The sequence below is a fragment of the Hyperolius riggenbachi genome, chromosome 2, assembly GCF_040937935.1.
Source record: "Hyperolius riggenbachi isolate aHypRig1 chromosome 2, aHypRig1.pri, whole genome shotgun sequence".
NCBI classification, from domain to species: Eukaryota; Metazoa; Chordata; class Amphibia; order Anura; family Hyperoliidae; genus Hyperolius; species Hyperolius riggenbachi.
Window position 1 is genome coordinate 220,499,867 of NC_090647.1, and position 16,022 is coordinate 220,515,888.

At 42.0% G+C, this 16,022-nt stretch overlaps 1 protein-coding gene across 4 annotated transcripts in view; it reads left to right on the forward strand.

Annotated features, from left to right (window-relative positions):
- UBE3A (ubiquitin protein ligase E3A) overlaps positions 1–9,910 on the forward strand; it is a 61,864-nt gene extending 51,954 nt beyond the window's left edge. For all 4 annotated transcript variants that reach the window (XM_068268172.1, XM_068268170.1, XM_068268171.1 and 1 more), the window contains 5 exons: positions 2,216–2,380; positions 6,401–6,556; positions 6,652–6,725; positions 7,633–7,776; positions 8,658–9,910. In XM_068268172.1, the coding sequence (XP_068124273.1) occupies positions 2,216–2,380; positions 6,401–6,556; positions 6,652–6,725; positions 7,633–7,776; positions 8,658–8,778 (660 nt within the window). In that variant the 3' untranslated portion in view covers positions 8,779–9,910. The remainder of the gene's footprint in view (positions 1–2,215; positions 2,381–6,400; positions 6,557–6,651; positions 6,726–7,632; positions 7,777–8,657) is intronic.
- Positions 9,911–16,022: the final 6,112 nt, after the last annotated feature.

The window sequence follows — 16,022 nt, forward strand, 5'->3', positions numbered from 1 at the left end:
GAAATACCCTAAGGGCTCGTTCCCACTGTTGCGACGCGATTTCGGCCGCATTCCGACGCTTGTAAAAACGCATGCGGATGCGTTTCCACATGCGTTTTTACCCGCGATTTCGCATGCGATTTCGCATGGCAGGGTGCCATGCGAAATTAACCATGACACTGCCAGGGCTAAATAAAATTGAAAAAGGTGCGAAATCGCATGCGAAATCTCGGGTAAAAACGCATGTAACAAACGCATGCGTTTTTACTATTAAATACATTAGCGGCGATTCGCACGGATTCCCGACGCAGGCGAAATCGTTGGCTCTTTTGTGCGTTTTTTTCATGCTAAAAAAAAAAACCGCACCTCAACAACGCTACAGTGGAAACAGGCCCATCCACTTGTATTACATCTGCGGATCTGCATGCGTTGGACGCATGCAGATTCGCGATAGTGGAAACGAGCCCTAAAAGACTGGCAGCTGTAATTGCAGGAAAAGGTGGTTCTACAAAGTATTGACTAGGGGGCTAAATAATTACGCACACCCTACTTTGCAGTTATTGATTTGTAAAAAATGTTTGGAATCATGTATGATTTTCGTTCCACTTCTCACGTGTACACCACTTTGTATTGGTCTTTCACGTGGAATTACAATAAAATTGATGCATGTTGTGGCAGTAATGTGACAAAATGTGGAAAACTTCAAGGGGGCCGAATACTTTTGCAAGCCACTGTAGTTGAAACGCTAGCGTTGCAGAGAAAACTGCATTTTTGCCGCTATTGGAAGTCTATGTGCCGCTGGAAGAAACGCATATAAAAAATGCAGGTTTTGTTGCATAAAATTCAAAAACGCACATATTGAAAGTCAATGGGAATGCAATAGTATGCAGTTTTCATACGTTTTTATAAGCGTTTTATTAACCCATTCGCGTTCCGTCGTTTTCACTTGAGAAATGTTCACCTCCCATTGATTAGCCTATAACTTTATCACTACTTATCACAATGAACTGATCTATAGCTTGTTTTTTCTGCCACCAATTAGGCTTTCTTTGGGGGGTACATTTTGCTAAGAGCCACTTTACTGTAAATGCATTTTAACAGGAAGAATAAGAAAAAACAGAAAAAATTCATTATTTCTCAGTTTTCAGCCATTATAGTTTTAAAATAATACATGCCTCCATAATTAAAACTCACGTATTGTATTTGCCCATATGTCCCGGTTATTACACCGTTAAAATTATGTCCCTATCACAATGTATGGCGACAATATTTTATTTGGAAATAAAGGTGCATTTTTTCCGTTTTGCATCTATCACTCTTTACAAGTTTAAAATAAAAAAAAATATAGAAATATTTCATCTTTACATTGATATTTAAAAAGTTTAGACCCTTAGGTAAATATTTACATGGTTTTTTTTTTATTGTAATGGTTTTTTATTTGGGTATTTTTGGGAGGGTGGGATGTAAACCATAGTTTTTTAATGTAATTGTGTGTTGATTTTAATTTTTTTTACTTTTTGTTGTAGTTTTACTTTTTGGCCACAAGATGGTGGCCATGAGTTTGTTTACATGACGTCACTCTAAGCGTAACACACGCTTAGAGTGACGCATCGGGTAGGGAACAGCCAGAAAAGGCGCAGCTTCCGAGAGAAGCTGTCGCTTTTTCAGCGTGGGAGAGGAATCAGTGATCGGGCACCATAGCCCGATACACTGATTGCCTGGCTAACGAACCGCGGGCCGGGAGCACGCATGCACGCGCGCGATCGGCCGCGGTAGCGCGCGTGCACGGGCGCATGGTTCCTGGACGTAGTTTCTACATCCAGGAACCAAAATAGGTTAAAGAAAATGTTTTCTAATGTCGGCTGAGCCAGAGTACCTGATCAACTGCATGCTTTTGCAGGGTCTATGGCTAAATGTACTAGATACACAGGATGAGAACGACTGCCAGGCAACTGGTATTGTTTAAAAGGAAATAAATATGGCCGCCTCCATATCCCTCTCACCTTGGGTTCCCTTTAAGCCCCTCCGCTTCTCTATTTTCCTGTGATATGCTCTTAATAATCTGATTGAAAATACAATCATTCACTAAAACGTTAATGGGCACCTTTAGGTTTATAGGAGCAGTATGACTTCACGTATCTGTCCTATATGCAGCTTCTTAGCTGCTAGTTGTTGTGCATTTCCCATAGATAGAGATCTTCACATCATAATGATTTAAATATCTTTTTTTTCGCAGGTTCTGTTCCAAAGTTTAAAAGAACTGTTGGAGTATGAGGGAAGTGTGGAAGATGACATGATGATAACATTTCAGATCTCACACACTGATCTATTTGGAAATCCTTTAATGCATGATTTAAAGGAGAATGGCGATACAATCCCAATTACAAATGAAAACAGAAAGGTATTAGCGATGTTTGATCTGTATTTTAGCACCTCCTTCTAAAAATCACACTACAGTTTAGCTTCATGTTTTACTTGCCTAATATACGACTGTTGCTTACATCCTAAGTACAGGCTAACTGTAGCGTTGTGGATTCATATCACTAGATACTGCAGAAAGAACATGAGTATTTTCAATAAGAGGCTCTGACAGTTATTTACAAATGGCATGAAATTGCGTTAAAGCAAACCTATAGAGGGTTTCATTATCGCTGTGAGTTTTGGTGCTTGCTTGCACTTCCTGGTTATTATTATAATTTATTGTATTTGTAAAGTGCCAACATATTACGCAGCGATGCACAATAGATACATGGGTTAACATACAAGGTAGGACATGCAGGAAACTCGCAACAAAACAAGATCATGCAAATGATTTGATAACAGTACAGTGTCATAGCTCAAAAATAGACTGTTCTAGTCCGCAAGAGCGGTGGCGGACAGTAAGATTGCATAATCAAGCTGGAAACACTAGGGAGGCGGGCCCTGCCAGAGGCTTACAATCTAAAGGTTGAGAAGCTTAGCCCTGTCTTTGCCTGCCATGTCCCTCAAGTGCTAATCACACCTCCTCTGAGCCCCTCGGGTGCTGTTATCACCTGGCCTCTGCACCGATATGGAGGTATACCAGGCAGCTGTCATGTGGAGAGCGGGAAGTAGCGGGTAGTGGACTAGGCTGCTGATCAAGTAGGGAGACTACCAAAGCCCATATGCAATTAACTTTTTTCCTGAGTTTTCTTCTAAGTGATTTGTTAACACCTTGTCAATAAAATGCCTTTAAAACCACCAGCAAGCGAGAAAATACTCAACATTTTGATTGTACTTTATCTACTTTTTTGGTACTTATTCAATTGCAAAGAGCTAAAAAAGTTATTTTGAAAAGTTGTTGAAAACTTCTCTTTTAGCTCAGGAAAAAAGTGAATCACTTATGGGCCCTGGAGTGTTACCTTACTACCACATAGGTAGACATAGACCCACTTATCTTTAGTTGTTTCACTGAACGTTGACAGTTTCTAACTTTTTTTTTTTTATTTTTTAAATTGTGTGTAAATTTACACATGTGTAAATTCTGTTGATGGTTGGTGATTTTTGAGGCCTCTTTTAATGTGGGCCTTCTCTGACAGGACCTGAGGCTGCAGTTTGACCAGGGTTTGAGAAGGGACTGGTATCACAATACACATTAATAACATTAAGGGACTAGGTTTGAAATTGAGTCAGTGGTGGTCTGGGACTGCACTGACAGAGACCAGGGCTGGTATTTTCCAAGTGATCAATGACTGTACCAGCATCACAGTGCATATGGACCTCTGACTTGAACTTAGTAGGATAGACTGATGTCTGGTACATTCAGTGGATGGAACTTGGCTGACACATAAACTGACGGAAGTTTCCCAGAAGTTGGAGAACCTGTCGCAAATCATCACACAATTCACTAGTCTCTCCAACATGCGGACAGCTGCCTTCTTTACATCAGTAATGCACTAAGACGACAGCTGTAACCCAAACATGGGAGAGATTCTTGTTGGCTCCTATACGATATAGGCTTGCCAACTTCTATAGGAACTTATAAAGTATTACTTCTCCCAGAGTTAGTTATATGGGTTTCCAACAATGTATGTCCTGTAACCGTTACCCCTCTATTGAAATAATGACTCTTAGAACAGAATCGTTTTTTATGAAAAAATGTATTTCTGTATTTAGATACACAGAATATACAAGAATTACATAGCATAGGGTTACTGTGGATGATCAGCGAGATTCAAATATTTCCAAGTTCATGCAGCAATATGTAAATTTGTATGCATACCGTATTTATGCAGCTTGAAAATAGACCAGTCAAGTCCTACCCAGGTTTATATTTATCGGTCCATTTTCAAGCCGCATACATTTATGTACAAATTTACATAATTCTGCATGAGCTCGGAAATATTTGCATCTCATTGGTTATCCCTAGTTATTATAATCTGCATTCAGATACAAATGTCAAATTTAGATTAGGAAAAATATAATAAACGCACATTACCAGCCCCTCTTTGTTTTTAAGTCTCCTATGATCATCTGTACTCAGCAGCCCCTAGCTTAATCTTGCATTGCTATCTTTATACTGTTAAAAGCCTCACTCCTCCTTTGATGCATATGTATACACTTAGCCACACCCATTGCAAGAATCCATTTATAGTTTCTGCTATTACACTGGTTATTCTCAGGTTTCTGTCTACTCTAATAGACTGACTAATTTTAGCTTCCTGTCTTCTCTCACGGTTAAACTATATATGAGTCATACAGTAGTTTACCTGCTAACCATTATTCCCACACTGTCTGGGAAATGCATCACATTTTTTCGCTGGCTAGCTAGTTTCACACCATTTATATTTCATATTTTTTGGACCAGTGTGTTTTATGGTCTGAATAATTAAATCCAGACTGGCGCCTGCCATCCCCCCACAAGTACGGTACGAACCTGCAGCAGTCCTCTGCTGTCCCCCTGTTTCCCAGTTCTATGCTGGGCTGTGTCCCTGAGTGCAGCTTCAGCCTATGGGGAAGAAGTACAGTAACTTGAATTACTGTGTTTTTACTAGAGCCGATGGCCTCGTGGGTGGTACCATGGCCCCGTCATTGGGGCCAATCACTGCACTTGCTTAGTAGCAGTGACATATCGGTTGTCAGTGTGGGTCGTTTCTCAAACAAAGGAACGATGCCCACTGACACCTGATGGGTCACTGCTACTCAGCTACTGCAGTGATTGGCCCAATGATGGAGCTGTGGTTCTGCCATTGTCATTCATGTTACTGTACTTCTTTGCCATAGCCTTTTGAAGCTGAGTTCGGGGACACAGTGTGGCATGGAACAGAGAGTCTGCAGGAGGAGACACACACACACACGCACACACACACACACACTTTATTTTATTTATCCTTGTATTTTGTCCTCTAAACTTAGGTGTGTCTTATGGTCAAAAGTGTCTAAAAAGTCTAAAAAATACGGTAAATTAGTTATGCAGTAGTTCTACAATGTTAGGACTCCTTAAAACTAAGAAAATCATAAAAATAAAATGGTACAATATTTCTGATAGTCTCACATTGTACACTAGTGTGTGTGCCATTTTTGAGTGTACTTAAAAAAAAAAAATCTGTAGAAGATTAACTGGGGAAGCACAATAACTGTACCCGCTTGTGTTCAAAAAAGAGGCCATGGGAGAAAAATTCCTTTCACCTGTATGACTGCCTCCTGGTTGCAGCCCCTCCTCGAACATGATCTGGTGCTCACTCATCCCTTTTCCCAACCCTTCTCCTCTGCCTGACAGATGAGGTCCTTGTATGGATTTGCACTTTGCTTCTATGCCATTACTACACGTCAGGCATGATTCAAAGGGACTTGTAGTGATAAATCCGATAAATCCTCTTTTTATTGGTTTGTGAATTAAAATGTGGCTAAATTATATTGATAATAGTGTTAGGAATATTGCAGTGCCGTGACTGTGCTTTAGAATAGACTGCGTCTTCTAAACCTGTTATGGTTTTGATGTTAATCCTATCAAAATTTCCTATGAGTGACAATTGTGAGATGGTAGTGATCTCTCTACTGAGCTATACACCTCTCCTTTTCAGCTTTCATAATTTCTCATGACAATGAGAAATGTAGTCCCTGCTTTTTTTGCAGAATCATGAACCAATGAGAAACCTTTCCAGTTTCCAGGTCAGATAGTTTAGTCGGTAGGTGACAGATATTTGGCGACATTTATTACAAGATGGCTTGTGTAGTGATGGCTGTTTATATTTTTGTACTGCGGAGTTGCTGAGTATAGCTGTACACTACAGTTTATTATACTGTTAAAAAACCAATAACTGTTTTACACACTACAGTTTATACTGTACTCTATATGCACCAATGCTTTTCGGACTATTGGGAAATACTGCATAGACCAAAGAATAGGAAAAACTTGTGTGTACTGTACTTTTAGTGACTTGTGCCTTTTTGTCTTCTCTAGGAATTCATTAGTCTCTATGCAGATTATACTTTAAACAAATCTGTGGAAAAACAGTTTAAGGCCTTCAGAAGGGGATTCCACATGGTCACTAATGAGTCCCCGCTAAAATATCTTTTCAGACCTGAGGAAATAGAACTGCTTATCTGTGGAAGTAGGGTAAGCTATTGGGTTATGTTTTGTTTGCTCTGTATGTAGAGATTACTACTGTCTTGTAGTGTGGATTAATGTTGAACTGTTCATATTTTCTACAGAACTTAGACTTCCAGGCTTTGAAAGAAACAACTGAATATGACGGCGGCTACACCAGAGAATCTCAGATTATTCGGTATGTGCAGATATTGGAAACTATTAAACTCTCAGAGTAGTAAAGATGGTCAATGATGCGCTTATTATTTCAAGCTGATGCAAATGTATGCAGAATAGTAGTGGGCCAATTTAGACCAGTTATTGTGTTTGCACCAGTTCCAAGCTGCATACAATTAAAATAAAGTTTGCATCATATCAAGAGAGGAACACTGAGTGGGTGGCCATAACATACAAGGGACATTATAAAAAAAAAAAAAAAGCATTTTAAGGGGGGAGATAAAATGTATCAGATGCAAATAAACACAACAGATCTAGTTATTTCCTTAAAGGAGTCATCAGGCAAATAATAGGAAAGCCGATTTGCTTACCTGGGGCTTTCTCCTGTCCCTTGCAGCTCTGTCCCACGCTGACAGTTCCGTTTGCAGCCGCCAGCCCTGGGTCTCTGCACGGTGCCGAGGACGACCTCGATTTCGTCCTTCGTGCGCCACTGTCAATCAAGCCCACGTTGTCCGCAGCTTACTGCGCAGTACGCCACAGACCACGTGGGCTTGATTGACAGCTGCGCTTCACACAGGCACAGTAATGATGACCTTGAGCTTGTCCTCTGCACCGTGAGGGGACCAAGGGCCGGTGGCTGCGAACCGAACTGTCAGCGTGGGACAGAGCTGCAAGGGGCTGGAGAAAGCCCCTGAGAATCCCCCATGAGAAGTCCAAACCCTGATTTATTTTATTTATTTTTTCTTTTCTACCTTCTACAAGTGACGGCAACATAGAACATTTGGGCCAATTTGGCTCTGGGCCAAATGTACTTCTCATATGTATGTGTTCACACGTTACAAATCTCATAATTGTTTGCAATAGTCCTTTAAAAACTATTCTCATTGGCTAGTAGTGAAATTAATGTTTGGTTTTTACTTTTTTTTCAGGGAATTCTGGGAAATAGTTCATGCATTTACTGATGAACAGAAAAGGTTGTTCTTGCAGTTTACAACAGGCACAGACAGAGCGCCTGTGGGAGGACTAGGCAAACTAAAGATGATTATAGCCAAAAATGGCCCAGACACTGACAGGTGAGCCAAATGGAAACTCGCAAATTGTACAGTTTTGTACTTTGTGTTCTAGCAATTTAGATCTAAGACCTGCACTTTATATTTTATGCTAGGGATAGCTGACCTCAGCCATGGCTACACATGATTTATACAAGTAAATGTGTTTACATGGGTTACCACTAGGCATGAGCCCCACAGTTGGGATGACTCATTCTGAACAAAACTGAGCCTTTACACTTGTGGCCATAGCAAGATGGTTATCTCACCCTTGTCACCGCCTATAGCCAGTGCATTCCACATCAGGTTCCATCTCTCCAGCACTTCCTCTTTCAAACTCGGAAGTATTGGAGTGTTGTGGAACGTGATTGAACACTACATGGAATGCTTCAGCTATAGGCAGTGACAAGGGTGAGTCAACCTTCCAGCCCTCCCTCCACAGCAAGTTTAAAGGACAACTGAAGTGAGAAGAGTATGGAGACTGTATGAAGGCTGCCATATTTAATTCCTTTTAACCAATACCAATTGCCTGGCAGCCCTGCTGATATTTGGTTGCTGTAGTGTCTAAATCACACCAGAAACAAGCATGCAGCTAATCTTGTCTGAACTGACAATGTCAGAAACCCCTTATCTGTTGTATGCTTGTTCAGGGTCTATGACCAAAATTATTAGAGGCACAGGACCAGCAGGTCTGCCAGGCAACTGGTAATGCTTAAAAAGAAATTGTGGCAGCCTCCAAACACCTCTCATTTCAGTTGTCCTTTTTAAAGACTCAGTTTTGTTCAAAATGTGGAATCTGAAGGGGAACTCGTGCCTAGTAACCACTGTGGATTTGAGTGTCCATATTATCTGAATGACGTGCAATGTATTGCTGTAATTCTTACCCCACTATTTGTCATCTCCAGGTTACCAACATCTCACACATGCTTTAATGTCCTTTTACTTCCGGAGTACTCCAGCAAAGAGAAGCTGAAAGAGAGATTACTGAAGGCGATCACATATGCCAAGGGATTTGGCATGCTGTAATATGAAAAGGCAAAGAAAGCTTCACAAAGGGAAAATGGTTGATGTTTTCCCTGTCCACAAAGGCCATAAGATAGTGAGCTACATGTAGTCACCTGTCTGTGTACCTCCCTTCTCTGCTGGGACATTGGGCTGGAACAGCAGATATCTGCTGCTTATATGAACAAAGTCTTTTCCCCCTCCTTTGCTCCTAGAGTGAAAGTATTGTACAATCTTTCACATGTATGTACAGAGAGGTTTTCCTGAATATTTATTTTAAGGGTTAAATCACTTATGCTTGTGTTTAATACTGCTTGAAGTTGAACCTACTTGAGTCTTTGACTACCGATACTCATAAAATATACTATCATTTTGCATACTAACGTTCAGTTAAAAAGCTTCTGTTCATGTCCTTGCATCTACTCAAATCAGGAATTGTATTTTTTCTGTTTTTTTTTTTTTTTTTTTTTCTTTTTAAAGAGTTTGTTTCTGAAACTTGAATTCTTGGAGAACGGTGTGATGCAATTGCTGCTGTTCTAGCCCCTCGCAGTGTCTGTGACAATGTAGTCAATAAAGTTGGAAGGGAGTACTTGGAATGTTATTCTACAGCCTTGCAAGCTCTTTCCTTTAGCCACAGCACAAAAAAAGTATACAAATTAAAGATAAAGTAATTTCACAATTTGTTGTCTTCACGTCTTGTAAGGTATTATACTGTGTTTCGTTAGAAAATCTTATATCTGGGTCCGTGAAAAAAAAGGGCAGTAGACTCTAGCGCTGTTTTAAATCTTTCAACTTGCGTTTACTGAGTGCATTTTTAGACAAAATGTTTGTGGTAGATGGGTGGGTTGTCAGAAAATCTGATCATTTGTTGTACCCTAAACAAAGCTTGTGGAAGTGCACTTAAATGAAGATTATTAATTGCATATTAAGTAAACATTTTAAATAGACAATCCAAAGTCTTCCCTAAGCATTGTCAATAATTTTTGTTTTATTCTGGTTGAGTTCCCATACCTGAGACATGTGAGCAGAAGGGATGGAACATCTCTGACAAAAACACACAGTCCTGTCCTGTTCAGGCTCATCTCATAAACCTATGTATACAATCTGCAACTCATTTTTTTTTTTAATTAAGAAAAAATAAATATCTAGAAATAGACTACCCTTGTTCTGCATCATTTTACAATGTAGAGCATATGATTCACATCACCTATACCCGACTGTATTTGTTTGCCTTTCCTGGATTTCTGAGTGTGTATTGTTAACTTCTCATGTTACAATCTGAAATAAAGGGATTATCCATTTCTAACCAGTGACAAAAATGGTATATGTCTTAGTAAAGAGGTGAGTTATATGCCTGAATCTCACCATGTCCTTTGAAAATTTTAAAAAACAATAAAAAAGGACACTTCATCTCAGAAGTATATGGATGCTGACATTTATTTTCTCTTAAACAATACAGATTGCCTGGCTGTCCTGAGCTTTCTACCTTTCTTACTTGTAGCCATAGACCCTGAACAAGCTTGCAGATCACAGGTTTCTGATATCAGTCTGACTGGATTTGCTGCATGCTTGTTTCAAGGGTGCGATTTAGATCTTACTGATGTCAAAGATCAGCTGGACTGCCAGGCAACTGGTATTGTTTATAAGGAAATAAATATAGTAGCCTCCATAACTCTTTCCATCCTTTTAAGGATTTTCTTTTTAAGGAAGATAATTGTTTGATGGACACTACCTACATTTATTAACCTCCCTGGCGTTTTAAATCCCCACGGCCGTGGGTGTTTTTTTTTTTTTTTTTTTTCAGCTAGTTTTTTTTTATCATGTAGCTAGCCTAGCGCTAGCTACATGATTCCCCCTCCCTGCTCCCTCCCACCCTTCCGATTTCCTGTAGGGCTTCCCCCATCGACATGGCAACGAACGGAATGACATCATCGATGCTGTGACATCAGGGGGAGTCCCAATCCACCTCATAGCGCAACCTGTCGGTGATTGGCCAGGCTGCGGGGGGGGGGGGGCCCTCTTTCGCGGTGGATCGGCGGCGAGCAGGTAAGACGCAACTAGCAAAGTGCCAGCTGCATGTTTAAAAAATTAATTATGCAAATCGGGCCACCTGGGCCTGAGCAATACACTGCGGTGTTACTAGACGAGCTGAGCTCGTCCGTAACGCCCAGGAGGTTAAAAACACAGCTAAAAAGTGTTGGGCAGTGTATACTACAGCAGATGAAAACCCTTGCCATACAGAATATTTTTTTCAAAAATGCACAAAATCCAGATGTTATGCCACTTGATTGAATACATCTACAAATTGGGCTGAGGTGCTGACTTTTTACAGTTATTTATCTATAAAGATAAATGCAATTAATAACATTTAAGATTTCATCAATACACCATTCAATATTCAAAGCAATAAAAATTTTCCAACACAGCCGATCAGATATTTTTTTTATTGAAAGAAATGGGAAAATCAATTGTCATAATTTTTTTCCAACATTTTTATAAAAAAAAGAAGGGGGGGGGGGGAAAGATCAATTTGATTGTATAGTAAACGTCCACACTAAGGGCTCTTGCACACTACATGCGATTCCAATCAGTGATTTTGATTTGCTTCCGATTTTAGTTTTTTTTTCTGCATTTTTTTTCTTATGTTTATAGCATCCAGGGAAAATTGGAATCGCAAATCGGATTTGCAATGTGCAGGGGGCCTAAGACAGATTGGCAATTTAGCTGATGTCATTCAGCCTGCAAAACCTTGGAGAGCAAGCTTTTGAGCCCAGTTTGGTAATTTGGGGGGGGGGGGGGGAAGGTGGGTGAAGCATAAGAGGATACCCAAGCCAAAGTGGTCTATTAAAATGGCTGAGGCTTACCGCTCCTGATCTTTCCTGTGATGGTCCGTTCCACTGCAAAAGGCCCCATTAGCAGCTGCAACTTAGCATTAACTTTTCTCTAATTGTCATCCGGGACAACCTGAGATCCGGCCCCGCCCAGGATCTGTGGAAACACAAATCCAAGAAGATTAAAAGCCCCCTCCCTCCATCCTCAGTTCATCTGTGTTTCCGCCACGGAAACACCTAGGAAGCAAAGCTCCCGTTTTTTTGTTTTTCTATGGACTCCCCGGAGGATGAGTGTGATGTAGCAGGAGGTTTGGGCAGTTCTTAGCGGACAGCAGGAGGCAACGCGGACTGCAGACCTCCTGGAGCGGTGTTCGGCTTCCGCGTGGTGTATAGCCGTTACGCTGCGCCTCCTCCATCAGACGCCAGCTCTGCAAGGCGCATCCGAGCAGCTGATTAGACGCTGGGTGAGGTCAGACGTCGCGTGGCGTCTGACGTGGGCGTGGAGGAGGAACTTTGGAGAGCCAGGAAGTAAAACAGCGTGCTCCTGGCGTCTCCGATCAGACCTGCAAGCGGCGGTGAGATGTCGCAGTCTCAGAGGGGAGAGCAGCCTCAGCAGCAGCGTGAAGTGGAGGCGGCGAGCTCTGCTCCCAGATCCTCTTCGCAGGTCCTGCCATCAGGGGCCAGTGGGGTAAGCCTCCAGTTGGAGGATACGTTTTTTTCCTACTACCACATTTGGCATTTGAATGTATAGGATGGCATCTCAGTACCCTGTCTTTTGTTTTGTATTTACAGACAAGATCTGAGCCTAAAACTACTACTACTACATCCAACCAGCCTAAATACAAGAGATGTAGCTTATGTAATAGTAAAATAGCCTTAGAAGCTCCAAGAAATTTATGTCAGGCTTGTATAGATGCTATTGTGGCCTCCCAGACTCCCAATATCCTAAAGGAAGTCATGGATTTGTGTTTGTGTTAACAAGAATATGCAGGAAACGTTAGAGAAATTTAAGGAGTCCCTTTTGCAGCCAATTAATGATTCTCTGCCGGGACCCTCTTCCGGTGCTCCTTCCCATCACTCCTTTTCTGATATTTTTGGAGCTGACGAGGAAGAGGAGGGAGAAGAGGAAGGGGAGGAAGTGTCAGTATCCCAGGAGGAGGGAGAGCAGCCTCAGTCAGGGGGTTCAGAAGGGGAGGATAGGATAAGAACTCCTAGATTTTTATTTTCCCCCGATGAATCTTCTGAGTTACTTAAGGCAGTATACACCACGGAACAGATCAAAGAATCGGTTCCGGAAATTACCCCTCAGGATCAGGTGTATCTTGGATTGGGTCAGTCCTCGGGCAGAGTTTTTCCTATCCACAAAACTTTACAGGATATTATTACTTCCCAGTGGCAAAGTCCTGAGAGGCCGCTGTTTATTCCCAAGTCAGCAAAGAGAAAGTATCCCTTTTCTCAGTCAGAAATGGACAGATGGACTAAATGTCCTAAACTAGACGCATCCCTGTCTCAATATTCTAAGGACTCGGATCTATCCTTTGAGGACGCAGGTGTCCTCAAGGATGTTATGGATAAGAAAATTGATGCGCTTCTCAAAAAAGCTTGGGAATCGGCTGCCTTTGGATTCATCCCAGGTATTTCAGCCACCTGCATTTCCCGAAAGCTTAGAATTTGGATGGATAATCTTATTGATCAGATTTCTAAGGGTGTTCCAATTAAGGATTATGCGGCTTCTTTGCCGGTGGTTCTTAAAGCCGTCGCTTTTTTAGCAGATGCGGTTACGGAACTGATTCGGATGTCGGCGCGTACAACGGCTCTCGTTAACTCGGCTAGGAGGGCAGTGTGGCTGAAGACCTGGGAAGGGGACCAGACCTCAAAGAACAGATTATGTTCTATTCCTTTTGAGGGTAATCTCTTGTTTGGGTCTGGTCTGGAGGATGTGTTATCCTGTTCAGCAGAAAAAGGGAAGCAATTTCCTAACAAAAAGAAAAGTTTTAAGGGGAAAAGACCCTTTGTCCCCAAGAAACAGGACTCTAACCTTCCAAAAAATAGGAATGTGCAGAGGAAATGGTCCTTTCCCAGGGGGAAAGGTAAAAGGGGGTTCACACTTGGGAAGACGGAGCCCCCCAAGCCGAGTAAATGACGATTTACCAGTAGGAGGGAGGCTAATTTATTTTCGGACCGAATGGGAGAAGTTAGATCCCGATCCTTTTGTTTTTCAGATTATCAAGATAGGTTATAGTCTTCAGTTTTTAAGCCCCCCTCCACAAAGAAAATTTGTGAATCCTATTCCAAGAGACCCAGAAAAGGCCAGAGGTCTGGAGATAGAAATTCTGAAACTTTTAGAGAAGAAAGTTATAATTCCAGTACCCCAGGAAGAAGTATTCCAGGGTTACTATTCCCATGTCTTTCTAGTAAAGAAAGCGAATGGAGAATTCAGATTCATTCTGAATCTGAAGTCTCTCAACCCATTCCTGACATACAAGAGGTTCAGGATGGAAAGCATTTATTCGGTGAGAGCTCTATTACAGGGCATGGAATATTTTGTGCAATAGATCTTTGCGACGCATATCTGCACATTCCCATTTTTTCCAGCCATCAAAGATTTTTGAGGTTCGCAATCAGGTCTCATTGCCAGATTCGACATTTCCAATTTCAGGCCCTTCCCTTTGGGATAGCTTTGGCACCCCGAATATTCACAAAAGTATTAGCAGAGGTCATGAAGATTTTGAGATTGCAGGGAATAGCGATTGTCCCGTACCTGGACGATCTCCTGGTGTTTGCAGAAACAGAGGCTCTGACGAGCTCACAGAGATACAGTGATTTCTCTTTTATCCCAGGTGGGATGGATAATAAATTATGAGAAATCAGCCCTGAACCCAGTACAGGAGATTATGTTTTTGGGGTACAGGATAAATTCTATAGAGAGGAAGATCTACTTACCACCCGAGAAAATTGTAAAGATCCAAAGGGAAGTAGATCTGTTATGCAGTCAGCAGAGGAGTTCCCTCCGCCAGATCATGCGAGTTCTAGGGTTGTTCTCTGCATCCATCCCGGCAGTCACCTGGGCCCAACACCACGGCAGAGATCTCCAGTCTCTGCTTTTAGCGAATTGGGACGGGTCCAAACATTCCCTGGACTTACAGATATCTATCCCAGCAGAAGTGAGGTCCAGTCTGGTCTGGTGGTTGGACTCTCAGAATCTAACCAAAGGACGTCTTTGGAGACAGGAGGAACCAATAAAAATTTTTACAGACGCAAGCTCTTGGGGATGGGGCGCAACAGTGTTGGGCCATCATGCTCAGGGGCATTGGACGCAGCAAATTGCAAAGAAATCGTCCAACTTCAGAGAGTTACTGGCAGTGCAACAAGCACTTCTATCTTTTCAATCCCTGATAGAAGGAAAGCACGTGTTAGTTTTTTCCGACAACATCACGACGGTGGCTTATCTTTCGAAACAGGGAGGCACGAGATCAGTCGAACTCATGCGCCTATGCTCGGAGACTCTAGACTGGATAGAACCTCGGATTCTATCTTTGTCTGCTATCCACATAAAGGGGACTCTCAACGTAGAGGCAGATTTTTTAAGTCGTCATCAGGTGAATCAGTCAGAATGGGAACTTCATCCGGAAGTTTTCCAGATGGTGACAGACAAATTCGGTATCCCAGAAGTAGACCTCTTTGCATCCCCAACGAATGCAAAGGCGGAACAATTTTTCTCCCTGCACAAGTGCCAGAGATCTCTGGGGTTGGACGCCCTCAGCCTCCCTTGGGACTTCAACCTTTCCTATGCATTTCCTCCAACCGTGCTGCTGCCTCAGGTGTTGGGGAAATTTCAAAGGGTGGGAGGGAACATGATCCTGATAGCTCCACTATGGCCAAAACGGCCATGGTATGCGACCCTGCGGCGGTGGTCGGTGGGTCCACCTTTTCTTCTGCCAGCTCGGCCGGATCTGCTAATCCAGGGCCCTCTCATCCACCCCAGGCCACAGTTATTCAAACTGGCCGCCTGGATCCTGAAAGGGTAATCTTGAGGAATAAGGGTCTTTCAGAGAAGGTAATTGACACTGTAATGAAATGTAGAAAGCCGGTAACTCAGAAGATATACCGAAAGGTTTGGAAAGTTTATCTAGCCTGGTGTGGAACTAGAAATCAGAATCTGACTAGTTCAGTTTTAGAGTTTCTTCAGGAAGGGTCAGACATGAAGTTGGCACTTAGTACCCTTAAGGTTCAATGTTCAGCACTTTCGATACTATTGGACAGGCATCTAGCGCAGGAGGAGTTGGTAAAAAATTTCTTCAAAGCATTACAGAGATCTACACCAGTTAGACAGAAAGTATTTCCGCAGTGGGATTTGTCCTTGGTTCTCAAGAGTCTAACAAAGGCGCCCTTCGAACCCATTGAGGAGATTGATAGATAATGCCTGTAAATCACTTA